The sequence below is a fragment of the Oryzias melastigma genome, linkage group LG17 (genome assembly GCF_002922805.2).
Source record: "Oryzias melastigma strain HK-1 linkage group LG17, ASM292280v2, whole genome shotgun sequence".
In the NCBI taxonomy this organism is placed as follows: domain Eukaryota; kingdom Metazoa; phylum Chordata; class Actinopteri; order Beloniformes; family Adrianichthyidae; genus Oryzias; species Oryzias melastigma.
Genome location: NC_050528.1, coordinates 25,900,491 through 25,918,597, shown reverse-complemented (window position 1 = coordinate 25,918,597; position 18,107 = coordinate 25,900,491). Strand labels below are relative to the sequence as shown.

The 18,107-nt window shown below is 36.7% G+C and overlaps 1 protein-coding gene across 1 annotated transcript; it reads left to right on the top strand.

The window, feature by feature from the left end:
- Nucleotides 1-6,545: 6,545 nt before the first annotated feature.
- On the top strand, nt 6,546-17,034 carry LOC112147581 (neuromedin-U receptor 1). The gene is made up of 4 exons (XM_024274091.2): nt 6,546-7,253; nt 11,216-11,911; nt 14,135-14,368; nt 16,085-17,034. The coding sequence occupies exons 2-4, from the start codon at nt 11,230-11,232 to the stop codon at nt 16,384-16,386; spliced, it is 1,218 nt and encodes a 405-aa protein (XP_024129859.1). The 5' UTR covers nt 6,546-7,253; nt 11,216-11,229; the 3' UTR covers nt 16,387-17,034.
- Nucleotides 17,035-18,107: the final 1,073 nt, after the last annotated feature.

The window sequence follows — 18,107 nt, the reverse complement described above, 5'->3', positions numbered from 1 at the left end:
TGGTGGTTGAACACTCACAGTTCAACTGCTCTTGCAAATTTTGGTGTGCATCGTTCCCTCTTAAACGATTCAATGCTCATCTCGATACATCCATCCATCCATCTTCCTGACCGCTTCTTCCCTTTCGGGGTTGCGGGGGTGCCGGAGCCTATCCCGGCTACTGATGGGCGAAGGCGGGGTACACCCTGGACAGGTCGCCAGTCTGTCTCAGGGCCTCAATCACACACACATTCACTCTCACAGTCACACCTAGGGGCAATTTAGAGTCACCAATTAACCTATGAAGCATGTTTGTGGACGGTGGGAGGAAGCCGGAGTCCCCGGTGAAAACCCACGCATGCACGGGGAGAACATGCAAACTCCACACAGAAAGGTCCCAGCCGGGATTCGAACCGGGGCCTTCTCGCTGTGAGGCGAGAGCGCCAACCACTGCGCCACCGTGCAGCCCATCTCGATACATAGTCCACAAATTGATACATAAAGGATTCAACAAACTTTTTGGTGACAGTCCGATTCTTTTACCAAAAATGCTCAAATCTAGATATTTCTTATTCATGTGGCATTTAAATCAAGAAATAATAATGCTTGGCATTTGACAAAGAAATGTATTCAGGTACTGACTTGGAAGAAGCAACCTTATGATGGGACGTCTTTTTGTTTGCGTCACATGCACATAAAAAGACAAAGATGGTAGAAAAAAAAACAGAGAAACTCCAGTTTGCTACAAATCGGTTATTTAATTCTCGATTGATTTTAAACCCTTTAACCAACATATTTTGTTCATATCTCCGGTTTCCAAACCGTACTACAGTTGCTAGATCAATTTTCGATACATATCTATTTTCTACACCCCCCACTGCCCAATCGATTTTTGGATAGTTATCTAATATCTTTTACATCCCTAATTTTAACCCTTAACACAAGAGAAGTCACTGGTGACGCCTCAGTAACACAAACTCTTTGACGTATCAAAATCGTCGACATATTGCACATTGGCAATGTAAATTGCATAACAATGCAAAGCTACTTTTTTGCTTCAGAATATGCTAGAATTACACTGATGATGTAAACTGTTGAAGAGTTGAAAGAATGTCGACACTAGAGCCAAAGCTCCGGTGTTGAACGATAAAACAATTATTGCTTCCAAACAGCATTTTTCTAAAAATATCACTAAATTATAGTTCCACAGGTTTTACAATGGCCTTTTTTCTCCTGCTGTCTGTCTGACGTGGTATTATTATACAATTTAGAGCCAATTGGACTGTTCTTCTGTACCCCTTTTTTTTTCAGTATCCTGTTCTCAGTAAAAGGAACCATCATGCTTTGCTGTTAAATTCTGAACCCCCTCAAGAGTTTTTTTTTTTTTTTTTTTAAAGAGTTAGCAAGTCAAGAGTTAGCCGTAGCCTGTAAATCAATCAGACCGGATTGATCTAATTTGGTATTTGAGGGGCAGCCATGGTGCAAAGGCAAAGCAGACAACCTCTGATTCAACCACACATTCTCCCTTCTAACTCGTAGTATAAAAACATTTGGTTCGGGTCCCCTCTGCATCACTTTTTGACATTTTGGGTGTCCCCAACTTGTGTTTTTCGACGTGCTAGTTGTCGGCCCCCAACCCTTAGGACATGGTACCAGACGCAGTACCAGACATGGAACTGGTACTGGGTTAGGGTTAGGTTACCAGTACTGGTCCGCATCCCAAGGGTTGAGGACCCCTGATTGGTGTCTGCATTTTTTCCCTGTCTGTGGCCAGGTACCAAACGGGCCTCAGACCGGCACCGATTTGCAGCAGGATGTTGGGGACTCCTGATTTAAAAGTAACAGCCAGCACGGCACACAAAATGTCAAAAAGTGACACAGAGGGGGCCTTCATCACAAGTCCATATATGACTAGTTGAGGGTCAGAATGTGTTTGATCCAAGGATTGCAAGTTTGGTTGCCGTCCTGTATACCCCAGTGTCCTTAGGCAAAGCACTGAACCCCACCTTGCTCTTGTGGTTTTAATTGTTGTCTGTGGAGCCGTCATGACTCATGAGTGTGTGAATGCATGCGTGCATAGGACTGTAAAGCATTTAGGACCTTCCTAAAAGGTAGTAAAGCTCTATTCAAGTATATGTCATTTACCGTTTGGTCCTTGCATGATAAGGGCTTCACTTCCTGATAAAAATAAACAGAAAAGACTTTAAAATAGGCCAAAGTTTGAGCTATAAACATGAAGGTTAAAGGCTTTGCTTCCTGACTGATGATGATTAATGAAGAGGAGAAATTGTTCTGTCAGGACGTGGACTATTCAAGCTGAAACTTTTAGAATGGATTAAAAATGTTTGTCTTTAAGTTTAAGGTTCCCACTGTTTTTTGGGATGCACTAACCTTTTGCTGTTATTTTGTTCCATGTCATTAGCACCGCGATCTATTTTTAGCGTGAGCTTGCCGTGTCAAAGTCCCAAGATGTCCGACTCAAAGGAGAGTTGTCATGCTGGAATGCTTCCTCATAAGGACATATCTGTGGACCGGCATTGCACATAAAAGCACCTTTCGTGATTCCTGATTTGCTTTTTGTTTTGGTAACAAATTCCAGCCTCTTATGTTTCTATAGCAAAGGAAAGTCACTGGACACTTCAAAAGCAACAGAAATGAAGTGACACGTGACTCAAGACTGAATTTTTCACCACGGAAAGAGCGAGAAACTGTCCCCTTAAACATTTAACACCGGAGCTCCAGTGTTTATGTGCTTTGATTAACTGTAACTTTTGAATCGTTAAGATAATCTACATAATTCCAGTAGATTCTGAAGGAGAAAAATGACGTGCGTACTGGAATTACTTTGATCGTGTTAATGATTGAAAACTTACAGTATGCTAAAGATTATGTGTTCAAGCATCACCAACGACGCCTCAGGTGTTAAAAGTTTAAAGACCCATTCCAATCAAAGTCATGTTTTTGTGTTATTTCTCTGATGATAAAAGGGATATATAAAGATAATTAGGAGTATGACAGCCGCTACCGCTGTGTTTCTGTGTCTCTGTGGCTGAGCTTGAAGACTCACTGTCTAGTATTAGCCAGTGTAAGAAAAAATAAAATTAGAACACCTTTTTCCTTTTTTTTAATTCTCTCAATGAAGCCTGAATAGCCAGCCTCCGGCACCAGTTTTTGGATTTTGGCTAAAAACTTTCACAGTAGATCAAAAGATGATCAGAACGGAAGTCTAAAAGACCTAACAGGGTATTTTGGTTTCATGTGGACAATAACTTTAAGGCTCGAAGCAACTAAAGTCAACATTAACCAAAAAAATCCACACCAAGAGTCTAAATTATGAACTTTGCAGGATGCAGATTGAGTCTAGTCACAGCCAGAGCTGTCTTTCCCCACAGAAGCCCAGTCAATGCATGACTAAATGGATGCACCAACGAGTAGATGTCTGTTTCCTGCCGGGGAAGTAATGGAGCCCCCGCACTGGGATTAAAAGCTCAGACTCAATGTGACAGGATGAGACACCGCTATAGAGACGGGTGGGGCTGCAAGACAAAACTGCACTCATTTTTTCCTCACAGTTAGTATGTGTGTGTATGATTTTTTTTATTTTTTTTACTCTTTCAGAGCTGGCATGCTTGCTGTTTAATTCCCAGCGTCCCATATTTACACAGCTCTTTCTTGTCTACATGGAATATTTCTTAAAGAGGTACATTTCTCACCAATTAAGCTTTTGAGGAAAAGGCTCAGCTGGATTCAAATATCTGAGTCCCCACAGGCAGTACATTTTATGACTCGCGTGCACACATTAGATGTTACCTCAGCGCCACGAATCCCTTCAAAAGAGCCGAGCTATATTTACCTGGGCTGTGTCTACCTTGACGTCAGCACTAAAGCAAGCTTTGTATGCATTCTACCTCTAAAGAGCGAGATGATTGCATCCTTTAAAGTGATGCTGAGTGAAATTTATTCCATCAAAATATATTTGTTGACACTGATTGAGGCTAATCCAAACCCCAAGTAAAAAAAATTTGTTTCCTCACTTAAAAATCTTTACATAGCATCTTATTCAGAAATCATTTTATGTTTCATTATGTATGGGGGTTGTGGTGGTTGTGTGTGTTTTACATTTTTTGTTTGTGCGTTTAAACTTTATTTTAAATGGACTTTTTCCATTGTTCAGTCTAACATCTGCTGCACATGGACATCATGGCAAATGAGACACATTTATGTCAGTAAAATTGAGGATAATTAACTTGTAACATAATTACAGTGGCCAGAAAATGTCAAGGCTTTGCAGAATACTAAAACAATCCACGTTAGAAAGCATATTATATTGACAAGTTATGCTTTAAACCAGGGGTCTGCAACCTTTAACAGTAAAAGAGCCATTTGGACTTGTTTTCTACTGATCAAAACTTAGTAGGAGTCTTATTTTGATAGTGCAGTGCAGTCATTACAATGTATTTCTTAATAATAAATAAGAATTATGCTTTTTTGTGACATGAATGAAACAGAAACTAGCATTTTCTCAACATGTGGAATTATTTTTTATGTTTGAAAGAAGCTGGTATAATTTCCTTTCAAAATAAAAGACACCTTGTGCCAAACGGGATCATCAGTGCAGCTCTGGACAGCATGAGATAATCTGTGCTTTAAACTAATAAAGGATCAGAGTTTTTACCAAAGTTTTGCTTAGTATTTGAAATCTGTGTATTCTGGAGGAAGCAAAGTGGAAACAAGACTTCTTCAAGTCAGTAGGGATATAAAAACCTTTACGTAGTTTATCTTCGAGGAGCACCTCAGCCATGAATTTATAAACTTAGCATTTATAAAGCCGTGCTTTTTTGAAAATAAAGTTGTGTAAGCCTTCATACACATTAGATGCCGACTAAATCCATCAATGCAGCCATTTATGGTGAAGCCATAAGACTTAGCTTATAACCCATAATGCATTTGGACCTCTGCAACTGAACTGCTGATGGCATAAACGGCGCGTCCACTGGAAATTCACTCCTCTTGGGTCAACAATCTTCTTCTGAAGAGGCCCAGTTTCCTGCAAATTCTTCTCAATATCCTTATAACAAGTCAATGTTGACTCACTAAAATACTCCCTTAGTTGTGTAAAAAAATACAGAGGTAAGCACTTGGAATGCATTCCACGTCTCTCATACTAAAACACAATTTTTTATTTTTTTGTATTTTTATTCTTCTTAGTAAACAGACTTTTGCCTCATACATTTATAAATTTAATCTTAGAAATTCTCAATTTATAACTTATGAAATTATGACTTTCTTGTCGTAAAATGTACACTTTTTTCTCATAATTTTTACGACTTTATTCTCGTAAAATTAGAATTAAAGGCAACAAGAATTGTTACAGGAAGTAAACATAGAAACTCCTCAGAACCACGATTCAGTCATTTGAAAATACTAATTAGTGACTTAGTTTATTGCAACATTCTCAAATTTATGCACAAGGCACACAGGACGTGGTTGCCCTGAATTTACAGACTAAATTCAAAGAAAGACAAAGTCATATTGACTTAAAAGGACATGAAATATTCAGAAAACCAAGATTTAGAGCAGGAATGAGGAGATCTGTTTCAGTGTACTGACAATGAAACTATAAATACAAAAATAATTGCTGCCTTTAAAAGCATTATTAAAATTGTGATGTTAAGCAAATGTTTTGGATAATATGTAGGAAAATTATTTCGTAAAACTTTAAGTAGTTAATAGCAATGAACCTTATGTAGGGAAATATGAATAAATGAAGGTTTGTGTAGATAACTGTTTATGTAAATGTGGATGTAATTATGTGTATATGTTCATTTAAAATATAGACTGGGCTTAATATTTATGCAAAGTTCCTTTTTATGTTGTTTGTTTAATGTACTTTTGTTGATTTAGCGATGTGAGCAAATAATATACGTTTTTTTCTTTCTTCTCCTTTTCATTTATTAATTGTTATAATTTATTTTATTAATTTAATTTATAAGTTAATTTAGTATTACTTTGATGTTATTTATTGTTATTAAATGAAACACATTAATGTAAAAATTTATAATTTTTTTCATAATTGTAAAACTCCATTGTCTAATTTTTCTGTTACTTTTTTCTCATAATGTTGCAGTTTTATTTTAAAATAACAATATTTTTCACAGAATTTCATTCTTGTATTTTTTATGGTTCCCCTAATACTCCATCATAGGTTAACAAGTCATTTATAACTCAATAAATAACAGTTTAATAATGATTTGTTAACTAGCTATAGCTGATCGTCATTATAAAGTGTTCTCTTTTAGTGTTATGAGTGAAAAAAATGTTGACTACATTTCATGTTCAATATTTGTCCTTAGTGGTTGAAGCAGTCTTGGTGCAGCAGTTTTCAGTTTTGTTATTTTCTATTTTTGACTCATTTAGCTCCTTCTACCATATTTAAATTTTCATATATTTTATATATATATATATATATATATATATATATATATATATATATATATATATATATATATATATATATATATATATATATGTATATGTATATATATATATTGTGTGTAGTTTGGGGGTTTTATGTATTATCCAAATGAGTAAAGTATCACCCAAATGCCCTTTTAAGTGTTGCAAAATTAAAAAAACTATAAATATAAATTTGCAGAAGCTGTTGTGGTAGAAAATATTTAACGGACATCAAAAGAAGGATTTAATACGTGGATTAGTTGTTTTTAAAAGTCACTTCAAACAGCGGAATCTGACAGAAAACATGGTGTGAATGTGGTGTGACAGATAGGAGATGACAGGAAATGGGATTGTGCTGATTTCTCTCACCCTGGACCAAATGGCCTAAATGAGAACATGTGAGGATGTTTACAAATAACTAAATATATATATAGATGCTGCATAACCATGCAGGGCTTTCAGGGTCAAAGTAATCTCAACATTCATTTCTCTTCTGGTACCATTTGTGCTCTCTCATGGCCGATAGAATTGAGGATGTTGACAACTTATATTAATGATTGTGTGATAGCGTGAGAAGCCACAGGGCGGTGAAAAGAAGCCCAATGAGATGTAAAAGATAAAACACACACAGCCTGTGGTGAAGAAAGGGAGGTAGGGAGGAAGAGCCAGAAAGGGAAAGAGGTGGTGTGAACACCGTCTGTCAAACAGGAGCAGTCGAGGCAGTTGTAGAGAAGCTCCAAAGAACCAGAGGAGATTAAACAAATCAGATCTTTTGGATCTTGTCTGCAGAAGAAGAAAAAAAAGTCCACAAGCTGCAGGTAAATGTTAAGTCTTTTTTTATTTCCTGAGAAGAAGTGATCCTAATGACTGCTGCATGAGAAATGGATACATAAATCCACAGTGGGAATCCAAACAAAGGCTTCTGCAGAGAAAAATGTCCCACACTATTATTAATTATAGACACATTTTTCATTGGAGGAATAAACATTTTTAAGAGAAGTCTGTCTTTGTGATTAAACATCTACGGCTGAAAGAACTAATCGCTCTGTTGTTGTTAACCTGATTAAAGTCTTTTTTTGTCACATTTGTTCTGCATTGAAAATATGAGAGAAGTAAGTAAAATCCCTTATTTTATGATTGTGTCTATTAATGTTTGGTCACATAAAAACCACATTTAAGATGTTTGGTCTAAATCTCTGTGTTGTGTGAATATTGAGATCTTGTAGAGAGTTTCCTGCCGACGTTCTGATATTTTCCAGCAGCCTAAATACATGCATGTCTAACTGACGGGTGATTGAATCTGTAGGACTGGACTTCAAACACATTAGCGCCGAGGTAGAAAAGATCTGATTCTTTGCACACTGACTGGCACATTTTAAGTGTTTATCTGTGTTAATTTTGACAAATTCGTAATAAAATCCTAGGGTTGTTTTTCATAAGTAATTAACATTATAACACTTATAAGTTCAAAAATGTTGATTTTGCATGAAATAGGCCATTAAAAAGACACAATTGTGATGCTTTTAGGTCAATCGTTGAGGAGACAGAATGATCAGAGTGGTTATATTTAAACCAAAGACAAAGTAAGAGAAATGTTTCTCAATTTTTGGATAAAAGTACATTTGAATTTCATGAGAAAAAAAGGACAAACTGTTTAAAGGATAAAAAAAAAGGTGTGATGTAATGAGTTGGATGTGGTTGCCATGTCATTTGTTGGTGTTAATCCAGAACTTTTATGGCTCCGTCTCTGAGCATCTTTAATATAAAGACATTGATTTGTTTTCCAGTACGATTTAAGACCTCGCTACACTGCCAGAAGTACTAATACCTTCAATGGGAACCATAGTATTCTTTCATTGAGAAGCTGAAGGGTGCAATCACAGCATCACATGCCTCCATGACACCTTGGAACAAGTGCAGACTGATTGTCTCTCCCTAAATATCACACTGCATTAATGCAGCAGTTCATGCAAAAAGAGCAACAAATGTGCGTTGAGTGCCTTGCAATTTTTTATCCTCTTTCAGCAATCTTACTTTTTAAGGAAAATTATTTTAGCTATTTGTTTCCTTTTTTTAGAATTTTATAAAACAAATTAAAAAAATAGAAATTGAGTCCCTTTTTAGGACTAAAATCAATTATGTTTTTGATAACATTCTTCTTTAATAAAGAGAATAATTTTAAAGACAATCCTGAAAAAGTGAAATTGGAATTAGCTCCTATCTCATTACTTTTACAGCCCTTCAAGGACCTTCTTTTAAAGGGCTGTGCAGATCCAAACCCACCTCGTTCATTTAAAAGAGAATTGAACTCTCTCTGCATGAACGCTGAAGTGTTGGGGGGGCTTAAAGATTGATTGAGTAATTGACAATCACCCCTGGATGTCTGGTAGGACGTGTTGGAGCAGAGACATGCCAGGGCTCTGGATGCACAGTTTTAATAGTTACATTTGGTCATTTTAAATTATTATCATCAAACAGGTGACATTAAAATATTTAATCATCTAAATTATTTTCATAAAAAAGGAAGTAGAATTCTGGAGACATTTTTGAAACAGGATTAAGAACTAGGAACATTGTTGTGAAATGTTCTTTAATTGACTAGCCTGTAAAATGTGTTATTAGATTGTGGTAAATCTTTATGCTAAAAAATATAAAGATGTGAGGTGGCATAAAGCAGAATAGACCTTTTTCTTGTTTTGAGCGCATTGAAAGTCCAATTCCAATTTGATTCGATTTGATTTGAGCATCAGTTGTGGTGCAGCCGGGTGTGTGAGCGGATTTTCTGCTGCACTTTCCTGAAACTTGTTAAGTGCCACTTATGCTTTTACAAATTTTTGTGTTGAGTTATTTTTTTATTTTATTTTTTTACGGATTCAGAGCAGGGGTTCTCAATAATAGCAATATAGGAACCCAACATTGTCCAGTGTTGGATAAAAAAAATCCTTTGCTTTTTGCTGTACAGTTTCTCATAAACTACCACTTCTATTTCTTTAGCTACCATGAATCCAGCTTCTGTCTCATGTTGTCTGCATGTCATTTCTTTAGTTGTTAACTTGTGCTCTCCTCACCAGTAAATTTGTTATAGTTTTTACAATTCGTCGTGATTTATGTTGAACTCTTTAAACATAGCCCTAACCTGCTTGCAGGCCTTTATCTGACCCACAAGGTTGGACAAAGTCTGTGCTCATCCACTTGAAAACGGCTTTTCTCCTCGCCAACCGACTCACGCTCTGACTCTGTTTTAATGCTGTGGTCACATGACCCCTTTATAAGGGGAAGAGTGACGCTTTTTTCCTCCCAATGTTGACTCAACAACCCTGCACTGTTACCTCTGGGAGTAACCATCACTTATTCCTAAAGACATCGCCAACCACCACAAAACAGAATTTCATTCTTTCCAATCACTGTACAGTTGAGTTGAAAAAAACATAATTTATGATTTATTGCGGGCCATTAAAGATATTCCTGCTGGCCGCCACTGGCCCGTGGACTGCACTTTAAGTACCTGTGCCTCAGAGGGTTCAGAAATAGTTGCAAGACTGTGAGAGAGTAAATCCTAAAACCTCCCGTTTCATTTATAAGCATTAAATCAGAGATCAGACATATTGATGGATGAAAGAGAAATTGATGCTATTGTGACTCTTAACGGAGCAAAACAACAATGTATGCAATTCAGGTGGGATAAATAAGCTTTGAGTGAGAGTCAAAAAAACAAGACCAACCAGGAACTCAAACGTATGACTTTCCAATTCAGATGCTGATTGTACTACCGCTGCACCACAGCTGCACCTTTTTTGTTTGTTCACATACTTTAACAATGACAACACGCAAGAACATGGACTCTGACGATAGCTGTTTGAAATGCCTGTTATATTTAACCACGGAAGAGACAAAAACATGTCTGAATCAAACCTAGATATGTTTGTGTATCATAGTGCTGACTTGTGACAAGCAGTGTTGACTTGTTGAACTGACTTGGCTGCAGTTGCTTTTAGTTTCAAACTGGATTCTATGGGGTCAAGAGTAGCTTAAAGTGAACAAAACAACAGATTGAAAACTTGAAAAATAGACATTGTGACTGAAAAAAATGAAAATTTGAAAACAAGACATTGGAAATTTGAAAAAAATTGAAATGTTTTTTTTTTTTAAATTTGAAAAACAAACTGAAAACTTGAAATAAATCCTGAAATTTTAAAACAAAAAAATATGAAAAAAGTATTTACTGAAAACTACAAAAAACTATAAATGTAAAAATTACCAATTGAAAAATAATGCATCCATTAGGAGCAGCTGGTGTTTTGTATTTTCAGCTTTTTTTTGTTTGTTTTGTTTTTTTGCTTTTCTGAAACTTCTCTGTCAGTCCTCAGTTTACAGTTTAAATTCTGATATTTGAGTTTTCGCTGCCGAGCTAAGCCTAATTTGACATGGGGGCGGGGCTTTGAGCTTTGGAAAAAAAAGTTGAAACTTCAAAACAGCACCTGTTACTAAAGGACACATTATTTTTCACTTGGTAACTTTTACATTTATAGTTTTTTTTTAAGTTTTCAGTATTTTTTTCTTCAAATAAAAGAAAAAAATTTTTCACAATTTTTCTTTTTTTTCAAATTTTCAAGATTTAATTTAAGTTTTCTTTTTTTCAAATTTACAATGTCTTTCAAGCTTTCATTCTTTTTTTTTTAGGCTGATCCTGATTTGATCCGATAGGAGTCAGTCTGAAAGTCAAAATGACAAACCAAATCATGTCCCACTTGGTTAAAAAGTGTCTTTTTTTTCTCTCTAGACTCTCATCATAAAATGCTGAACTGCTCCTTTAACACCCTTAACCAAACCAGAACCACAGTTTTCAGCGGGCTGGGCTGCCCTGAAGCTGCCGTGATCTGTGGGATGAATATCTCCTGGCTGTTGTCCAGCGCTTCAGAAGAGGACTTAAAGGAAATGTGCCTGAGCGAGGACGAGTACCTGACCACTCACATGGGGCCCCGGACGTCCCCGTGGTTCTTTCCTGTCACCGTCACCTACCTCATCATCTTCATGGTTGGTGTTCTGGGGAACTCCTTCACCTGTGCGGTCATCCTGCGGTACAATGTCATGCATACGGCCACCAACTACTACCTGCTGAGCCTGGCCGTGTCCGACCTGCTGGTGCTCCTGCTGGGCATGCCGCTGGAGGTGTATGAGATGCAGCAGAACTATCCGTTCCTGCTCGGCAAGGGGGGCTGCTACTTCAAAATCTTCCTGTTTGAGACCGTCTGCTTTGCCTCCATCCTAAACGTGACAGCTCTCAGTGTGGAACGCTACGTGGCGGTCACCGATCCCCTGAAAGTCAAGCACATGGCCACGCGCGCTCACGCCAGGAGGGTCATCTTCATGCTGTGGGGGCTGTCCATGCTGTGTGCTCTGCCCAACACCAGTGTGCATGGGATTGAGGTCCTGTCTCCGAGGTTTGGACGAGAGTTTCCGCGTTCTGCAGTCTGTAGTACGTACACAAGATGTCTGCCGCCTCTCTTCTGACATGTCAAATTTACAGCTCAGCGTCTTGACGCCCCAGCAGCATCATGGAAATCATGGATGATGCAAGAAACCTGGGCTTATATGTTTTGGAGAGGTCTACAGAGCAGTTGTCAAGCACATCATTGTGTCTGGGTTCACCAGATCATTCAGAGTCTCTCCTGTTGCGGTGTACTTCACTCCTGCAGCACCAGCTGCGTCTGATGGCCGTTTTAAATCTTACTTCCATCTGTCAGTAGCTCAGTTTTAGCATTAGCCCAAGAGGGGAAAAAATACAACTGCCCACTTTGATAGCAGTCCATCTGCCGTGCAGCCATCCACCAGCAGCCCAGCATAACAAGTTCCACTGCCCAGGGTCCGTTAGCCAGAGCAGCGACCCCACCAGCTCTGTCAGACTCTGGGCGGCAGCCACTTGCTAGCTCTGCCACTTGCCCCCCAATTTTGGAGTCAATATTAGTATCATTATTGAGAAAGATTAAGAAATCATCAACACGAGCTTTCTTTAAGCTTTAGTAACAGAACTTCAGTGAAATAAATTATTATTTTAATATTTATAACGACTTTTTAAAATGTTTTTTGTGATATTATATTTTGCAAAAGCCTTTCACTTTGATGTTGTCATTTGCCCTCCCTACCAAAGTCTTCTGCCCCCTACCACCCTTCTAGGTGTGCCACAGCACCATAGTATTTGATACTTGAATCCAATTTCAAACTCACCTGTTGATTCCTCTGTTCAACTTGTCTAATGATTTTAGGAAAGAATGCAGGAAACTCAGGAGGGAAGTTGTGAATTTTTAGCAAAGACCCACTCCGATCATCTTTTGATCTATTGTAAAAGTATCCCCAGTGCTCTTTTAAGTATTATAGTTTAAAAGAGTTTAATAAAAATAAAAATAAAAAATGGCACTACTATTTGTTTGATCAAATCACATTCATAATCAAACAATGAAATGATTGGTCTTTTTATTCAATTTTTTTAATTAAAGGATTCCTTTGTCAAACTAATTGCTTTACACATGAAAAGTACTTCATAAAATATGGAACAAATTTAGAAAAACAAAAGACTTTCATGGTAGACTGTCATTCATAATAAAATAGTCATGAGGTAGTAATCTAGTAAAATTAATGCAAAAGTAATTTATCTGCACTTGTCATATAACAATGGAGGAAATGTACTAAGTAGTTATCTGAAAAATACTCAAAACTATCAATCCTACATCAAGGGGAATACAAATGTGTTATATGCTGTTGTTTCCTTCAAAATTAATGTAAAGAAATTATGAAGTATAACCAGCATGGCCAAAAACTTGTTTAGTTACTTCGTTTTTACCATTATTTTCAACATACTATAAGAAATTTGAACTGATTTTCATACCTGTTTATCTTAAGCAAAATAAAGAAGAAAAACTGCTGAAAGTGGATGTTGGGGTTCATATTGAAATTGTTAATTTATTTGAAGAAAACAAACTTCTTAACATTAGTTTTTTTTTTTTTGTATTCGGTTTTCTACTGTTCTCACAACCGAAACAAGCTGGTATCATCAGCAGATAATATTGGATTGAGCACACCAAACCCTTAGTAATTTGCATGATAAAAAGTGAAGCACTAGGATTGAACCCTGAGGAACTCCAAACTTTATTTGATCAATTCTGACTCAATCACAAAAATGTTTTCTATTGTAACGAACATGAGATGGTGTTATTCATGAGGGGTTTTTGGAAATGAGAGTTACATGTGTGTACACGTGTCATTGTAACATAATATACTCTTAGCTACGGCACTAAACTTTCATTTTGGGTAACTCGGCTTAGTAATGACACAAGGTACAGGGGTGAAAATTTATGAGAATATTTATAAGAGCATAAAAGAAGTTACATCTTCTGACTCTCTTTCAAAGGGAGATTTTTGTTGTTTTTATACATTTCTTATTTTGCTGCTCTAAATACATTTTAAAATGTTCTATTTACTACGATGATCTCATTTTTCTGATATGCTCATTTACAAGGTAACCAGATTAGTTAATTAGTGATCAATTCAACTTTTGGTCATTGGTAATGTAAAGATACTCAAAATGCTCTACTTATTTTTTTCATCTTAATGTCATAATTCTGTTCATGAAGCAAAAGTAACACAGGACTATGATGCTACTAACTGGTCGAATCGATCAATCAACTTCTGCCTCTCTCCTCAGATATGATCAAGCCTGACTGGATCTACAACCTGATCATCCTGATCTCAACTCTGGTGTTCTTCATGCTCCCCATGTTGGTCATCAGCATCCTTTATTTGCTCATTGGCCTGAGGTTACGCAGGGAGAAGCTCATGGCAAGCATGGATGCCAACCACAGCTTTGGGCCCGGAAGTGTCTCTAAGTCCCACCGGCAGAGGCTGACCAAACGGAACCTGCAAGTCACAAAAATGCTCTGTAGGTGTCATTTCAGAATGTTTGAATCCTTTCTGAAGGTTGTATCTTACTAAATCACAGTACAACATCAGAGAAAAGTCTTTGTGAGGAACTTTCCATCATGTGTGATAACGTTTTTTTAGGTTTTGGTCTAATTCTCTTCAAAGTGTCATTTCAAAATAAGAGTTTTGCAAGATTCCAAGCAGGAAACATTTTTAGAGCATCAGAAAAAAATAAAAAATATACTGATGTTGTTAAAATCCATGTATTTAATGGTTTCAACATTTTGGTTTACCTTGGAACAGTCAGTAATGGAAAGGTGTCTTACCCTATTCCACTTCCAACTATAATTAGAGGATGGCTTTCTCTTTAGTATAGCATGACACAACATGCTTTTTGTGAGGATTGATGTCTATTAATTTAGTTTCAGTTTTATTTTCTTGGTTCAAATTATGTTCTGCTCTCAGATTTTGTTCCCACCAGTCAGTTTCAAAGCAGTATCCTGTTAGTAAACTTTCCAACAGTAAATTTAGAAATGAGGTTTTCTGATCATTCTGATCAGATCATCTTTTCTCGCCATTTCTCCTATTGTTCAATGTTTTGTTATCATTCAGTTTACTGTAATTAGTGACATTTCCATTCCTGCCACTACACTGCATGGCTTTCTTGTTTTGGATCCTTAACCGCCCATGTTCTGATAGTTGTTCCCAGCAGTCAATCCAGCAGAGAGAGAAATGTGGGCAAATCAAATTAAGAGCTACAATAGAGCTGCAGTAGGGCTGCATTTAACTTTGTTGTTTGGAGAGTCAATAACCAGGATGTTTAGTGACAAACAACATAAAAGTCTCACTCCAATCATCCTTTGATAATTTTCAAAATCCCCTCCAGTGGTCTTTTATTTATGATTACGCCATTTTAAGCCAAAAAAAAAATCACAATTTTCTAGGGCATAGTTTCTGCAGAATGGCAGTAGTCTATTAGAAGTTCACCTCTGAGTTGTGTTGGCAGGAAGTAAGCCTGCACTCTTTTCCCATCATTCCTTTGTTTACACTCTCTCCCTCCACCTTACAACCCTAAACCGACATTAGCGGTGCAACAAAAATAGAAAGCAATATTAGAACTATCAAGCCACACAGATGCCAGCTCAGACGAGAGACAGACATACATGGATCTATTTGTCTGCAAGTACGTACATTGGAATGAAACAAAGCTATAGTATGTACTCTAGAAGCAACAACTACAATCTTGTTCAAACTGCATTTTTCCTCTGCTCCTGATTTACCACAATTTGCAGAAAAAAATACTAATTAAAAACAGAATTAATAGTCATTTTATTCATATGTCACAAGAACGTGTTAAAAATACATAAAAACACAATTTTCATCTTTATCAAGTTTATGAGGTTCAGCAATCTGCAAATAAAAAATTATTCTTTTTGAGAACCAAATTACTGCAATATCAAGCGAAAATCTTGGTATTCCAAGTTAAAATGTATTTTTAATGTATTTTATTGATTTTTTTTAAAGATAAAAGCATAAAGTTTTGGTATTATTAACTGTGAAATTGTGCTATTAATTTATTGTACAGCAAATATCATGAAACCACATGTGTTGATGCTGGTTTTAGCAATGGCATTGCAGAACTTCTGTTCAGGATTGTGGTGTAACCAGAAATCAAACCAAAATGCAACAGTGGTGTGTTAATAATTGGTTCCTGTCTTCTCTCCATGGGGTTCAGGCGTGTTGGTGGTCGTCTTTGGTCTTTGCTGGGCTCCCTTCCATGTGGACCGCTTGACATGGAGCTACATTGACAAGTCCTCTACTCAGCACCAGAAGATCTTTGAGAAAGTTCACATCGTCTCTGGAGTCTTCTTCTACCTCAGCTCTGCGGTCAACCCCATTCTGTACAACCTCATGTCTACCAGGTTCAGAGAAATGTTCGGCCACCTCACGTGCTGCTCCAAAGCCTGGCCAGCCCGCTTCCGGTTTCAGATGACTCGGCGCAGCACTTTGAGAAAAGAAAACGACCAACACTCATAAATTAATTTAGCTGTTCTGAAAAAAATGTCAGAAGCAAAAACCCAGAAACCACGAAAGAGACGTTTGACAGAGGATCGAATGTGTGACGGCATGAAGGGTTCAGATGTGAACTTGTTTAGGAACATCTGAGATCCACCACTGTCTGCAGCAGCACACATTTTAAAGGTTAAACATCTTTAAGAATACTTGTGTTCCCTAGAAACCACATCACATCTTCTCTTTGTTTTCCTCACAGGGTTAAAAATAGAGAGAACACTGATCACGTGATTGTTCGGTTCTAAGGAAAGTTGCCTTCATTATCAGAAGAAGACTCTACTGTAGTGTCGTTATAGTGTTGAACTCTATCCTCGTCTAATTAAAATTCAGGGCTTAAAATGCAACATGTGAGTCTTGTAAAACTGCACTAAGAAAGCTTGTGGAATCTCTTATCAGTGGGATGAAACCCTACAAGGTTAAATTTTGTGAAAATGAATTAATTTATCAAGAAATATATATATTTAAAAATATGTTAGCTCAAATGTATTCGCTCTGACTGAACCATTACAAGAAATGTATTGTGTATCTTTTTTCTTCATTAGATGTATGTTTTTAACTGCTGTTGTAAGTCTGAATAATGAGCTGAATTGTTGTAATAAAGTTGTTAAAAAAGACCAAGAAATGGCTCAATACAGCAAGGTGACTCTTCAAAAAATTGACATCTTGATTTACTTTGAAATCTGTATCGCTACTACATTCCATCTTAAACTCACTACATCAAAAAATTTACAAAAAATGTTCATATATATATATAAAACTGAAAAAAATTCACACATTTTTTTCTGCAATATCTTTTCTAACGAGACACAGATAGTATGAATTACAATAAATTGGATGATTTAGAAAGTTTTTGCTCACAACAATGGAGAGTTCAGGAAAAAAAGCACCTTATTTATACACATTTTTAAATGGTGTCGCTGTATACAAAGAAATGAATTCTAAGCACATTTTGCATTATTTAACAAGTAGTCATTTGATGAAATGTAGCAATAGTCGAGCTATTCTCATCTCAAAGTTTAGAATATTAGCAAAACTTTTCCAGTTAAAAGTGTTTTGGGGATTTCATGGAAGCAGCCATTTTGAAATGAGCCGAACATAGCCTTCTACTGCCCCTAGTGGATTGATGATGCACTACAGGGCAGAAGTTACATGCCATGAGTTTTAAAATAAAGTTTTGGTAATGCCATAGAGATGAATCAAAAATTATACAAATGGTTGGATAAGGTTAAAGACAGCAGTGCGGAACTTCCGGAAGATCTAGTATTTAGTTAAAGACCTAAGACGTAGTGTCGTCTGAATTTGAAGACACTATTTTTCCAAAACTCTCCATTTGAAGAGCTAATGTAGGGGCAGGCATAAGCTAAATGTAGTGAAAAAAATTGGATTCTTGGTTGCAAGTACTAATTATGAATAAAGCTCATAATAATTAATAATAATTATACCCAAAAGCAGAGAAAAAGTGCCTCCAAGATTGCAATTTAAATGTAGTTCTTGATCTGGGGCCTACTTCAAGTGACACTGTGCAACAGAACAAAACATTTTTTTCCTTTTTTTTGATGAATTTGATAATTATCAGCTTTAAAGAAACAAACCTCAGAGGAGAAAATGAAGCCAGCAGGTTAATAATATAGAGCAGATGGTAATATGTGAGGAAATGAGGCAGGAGGTGACAAATAATCAAGATT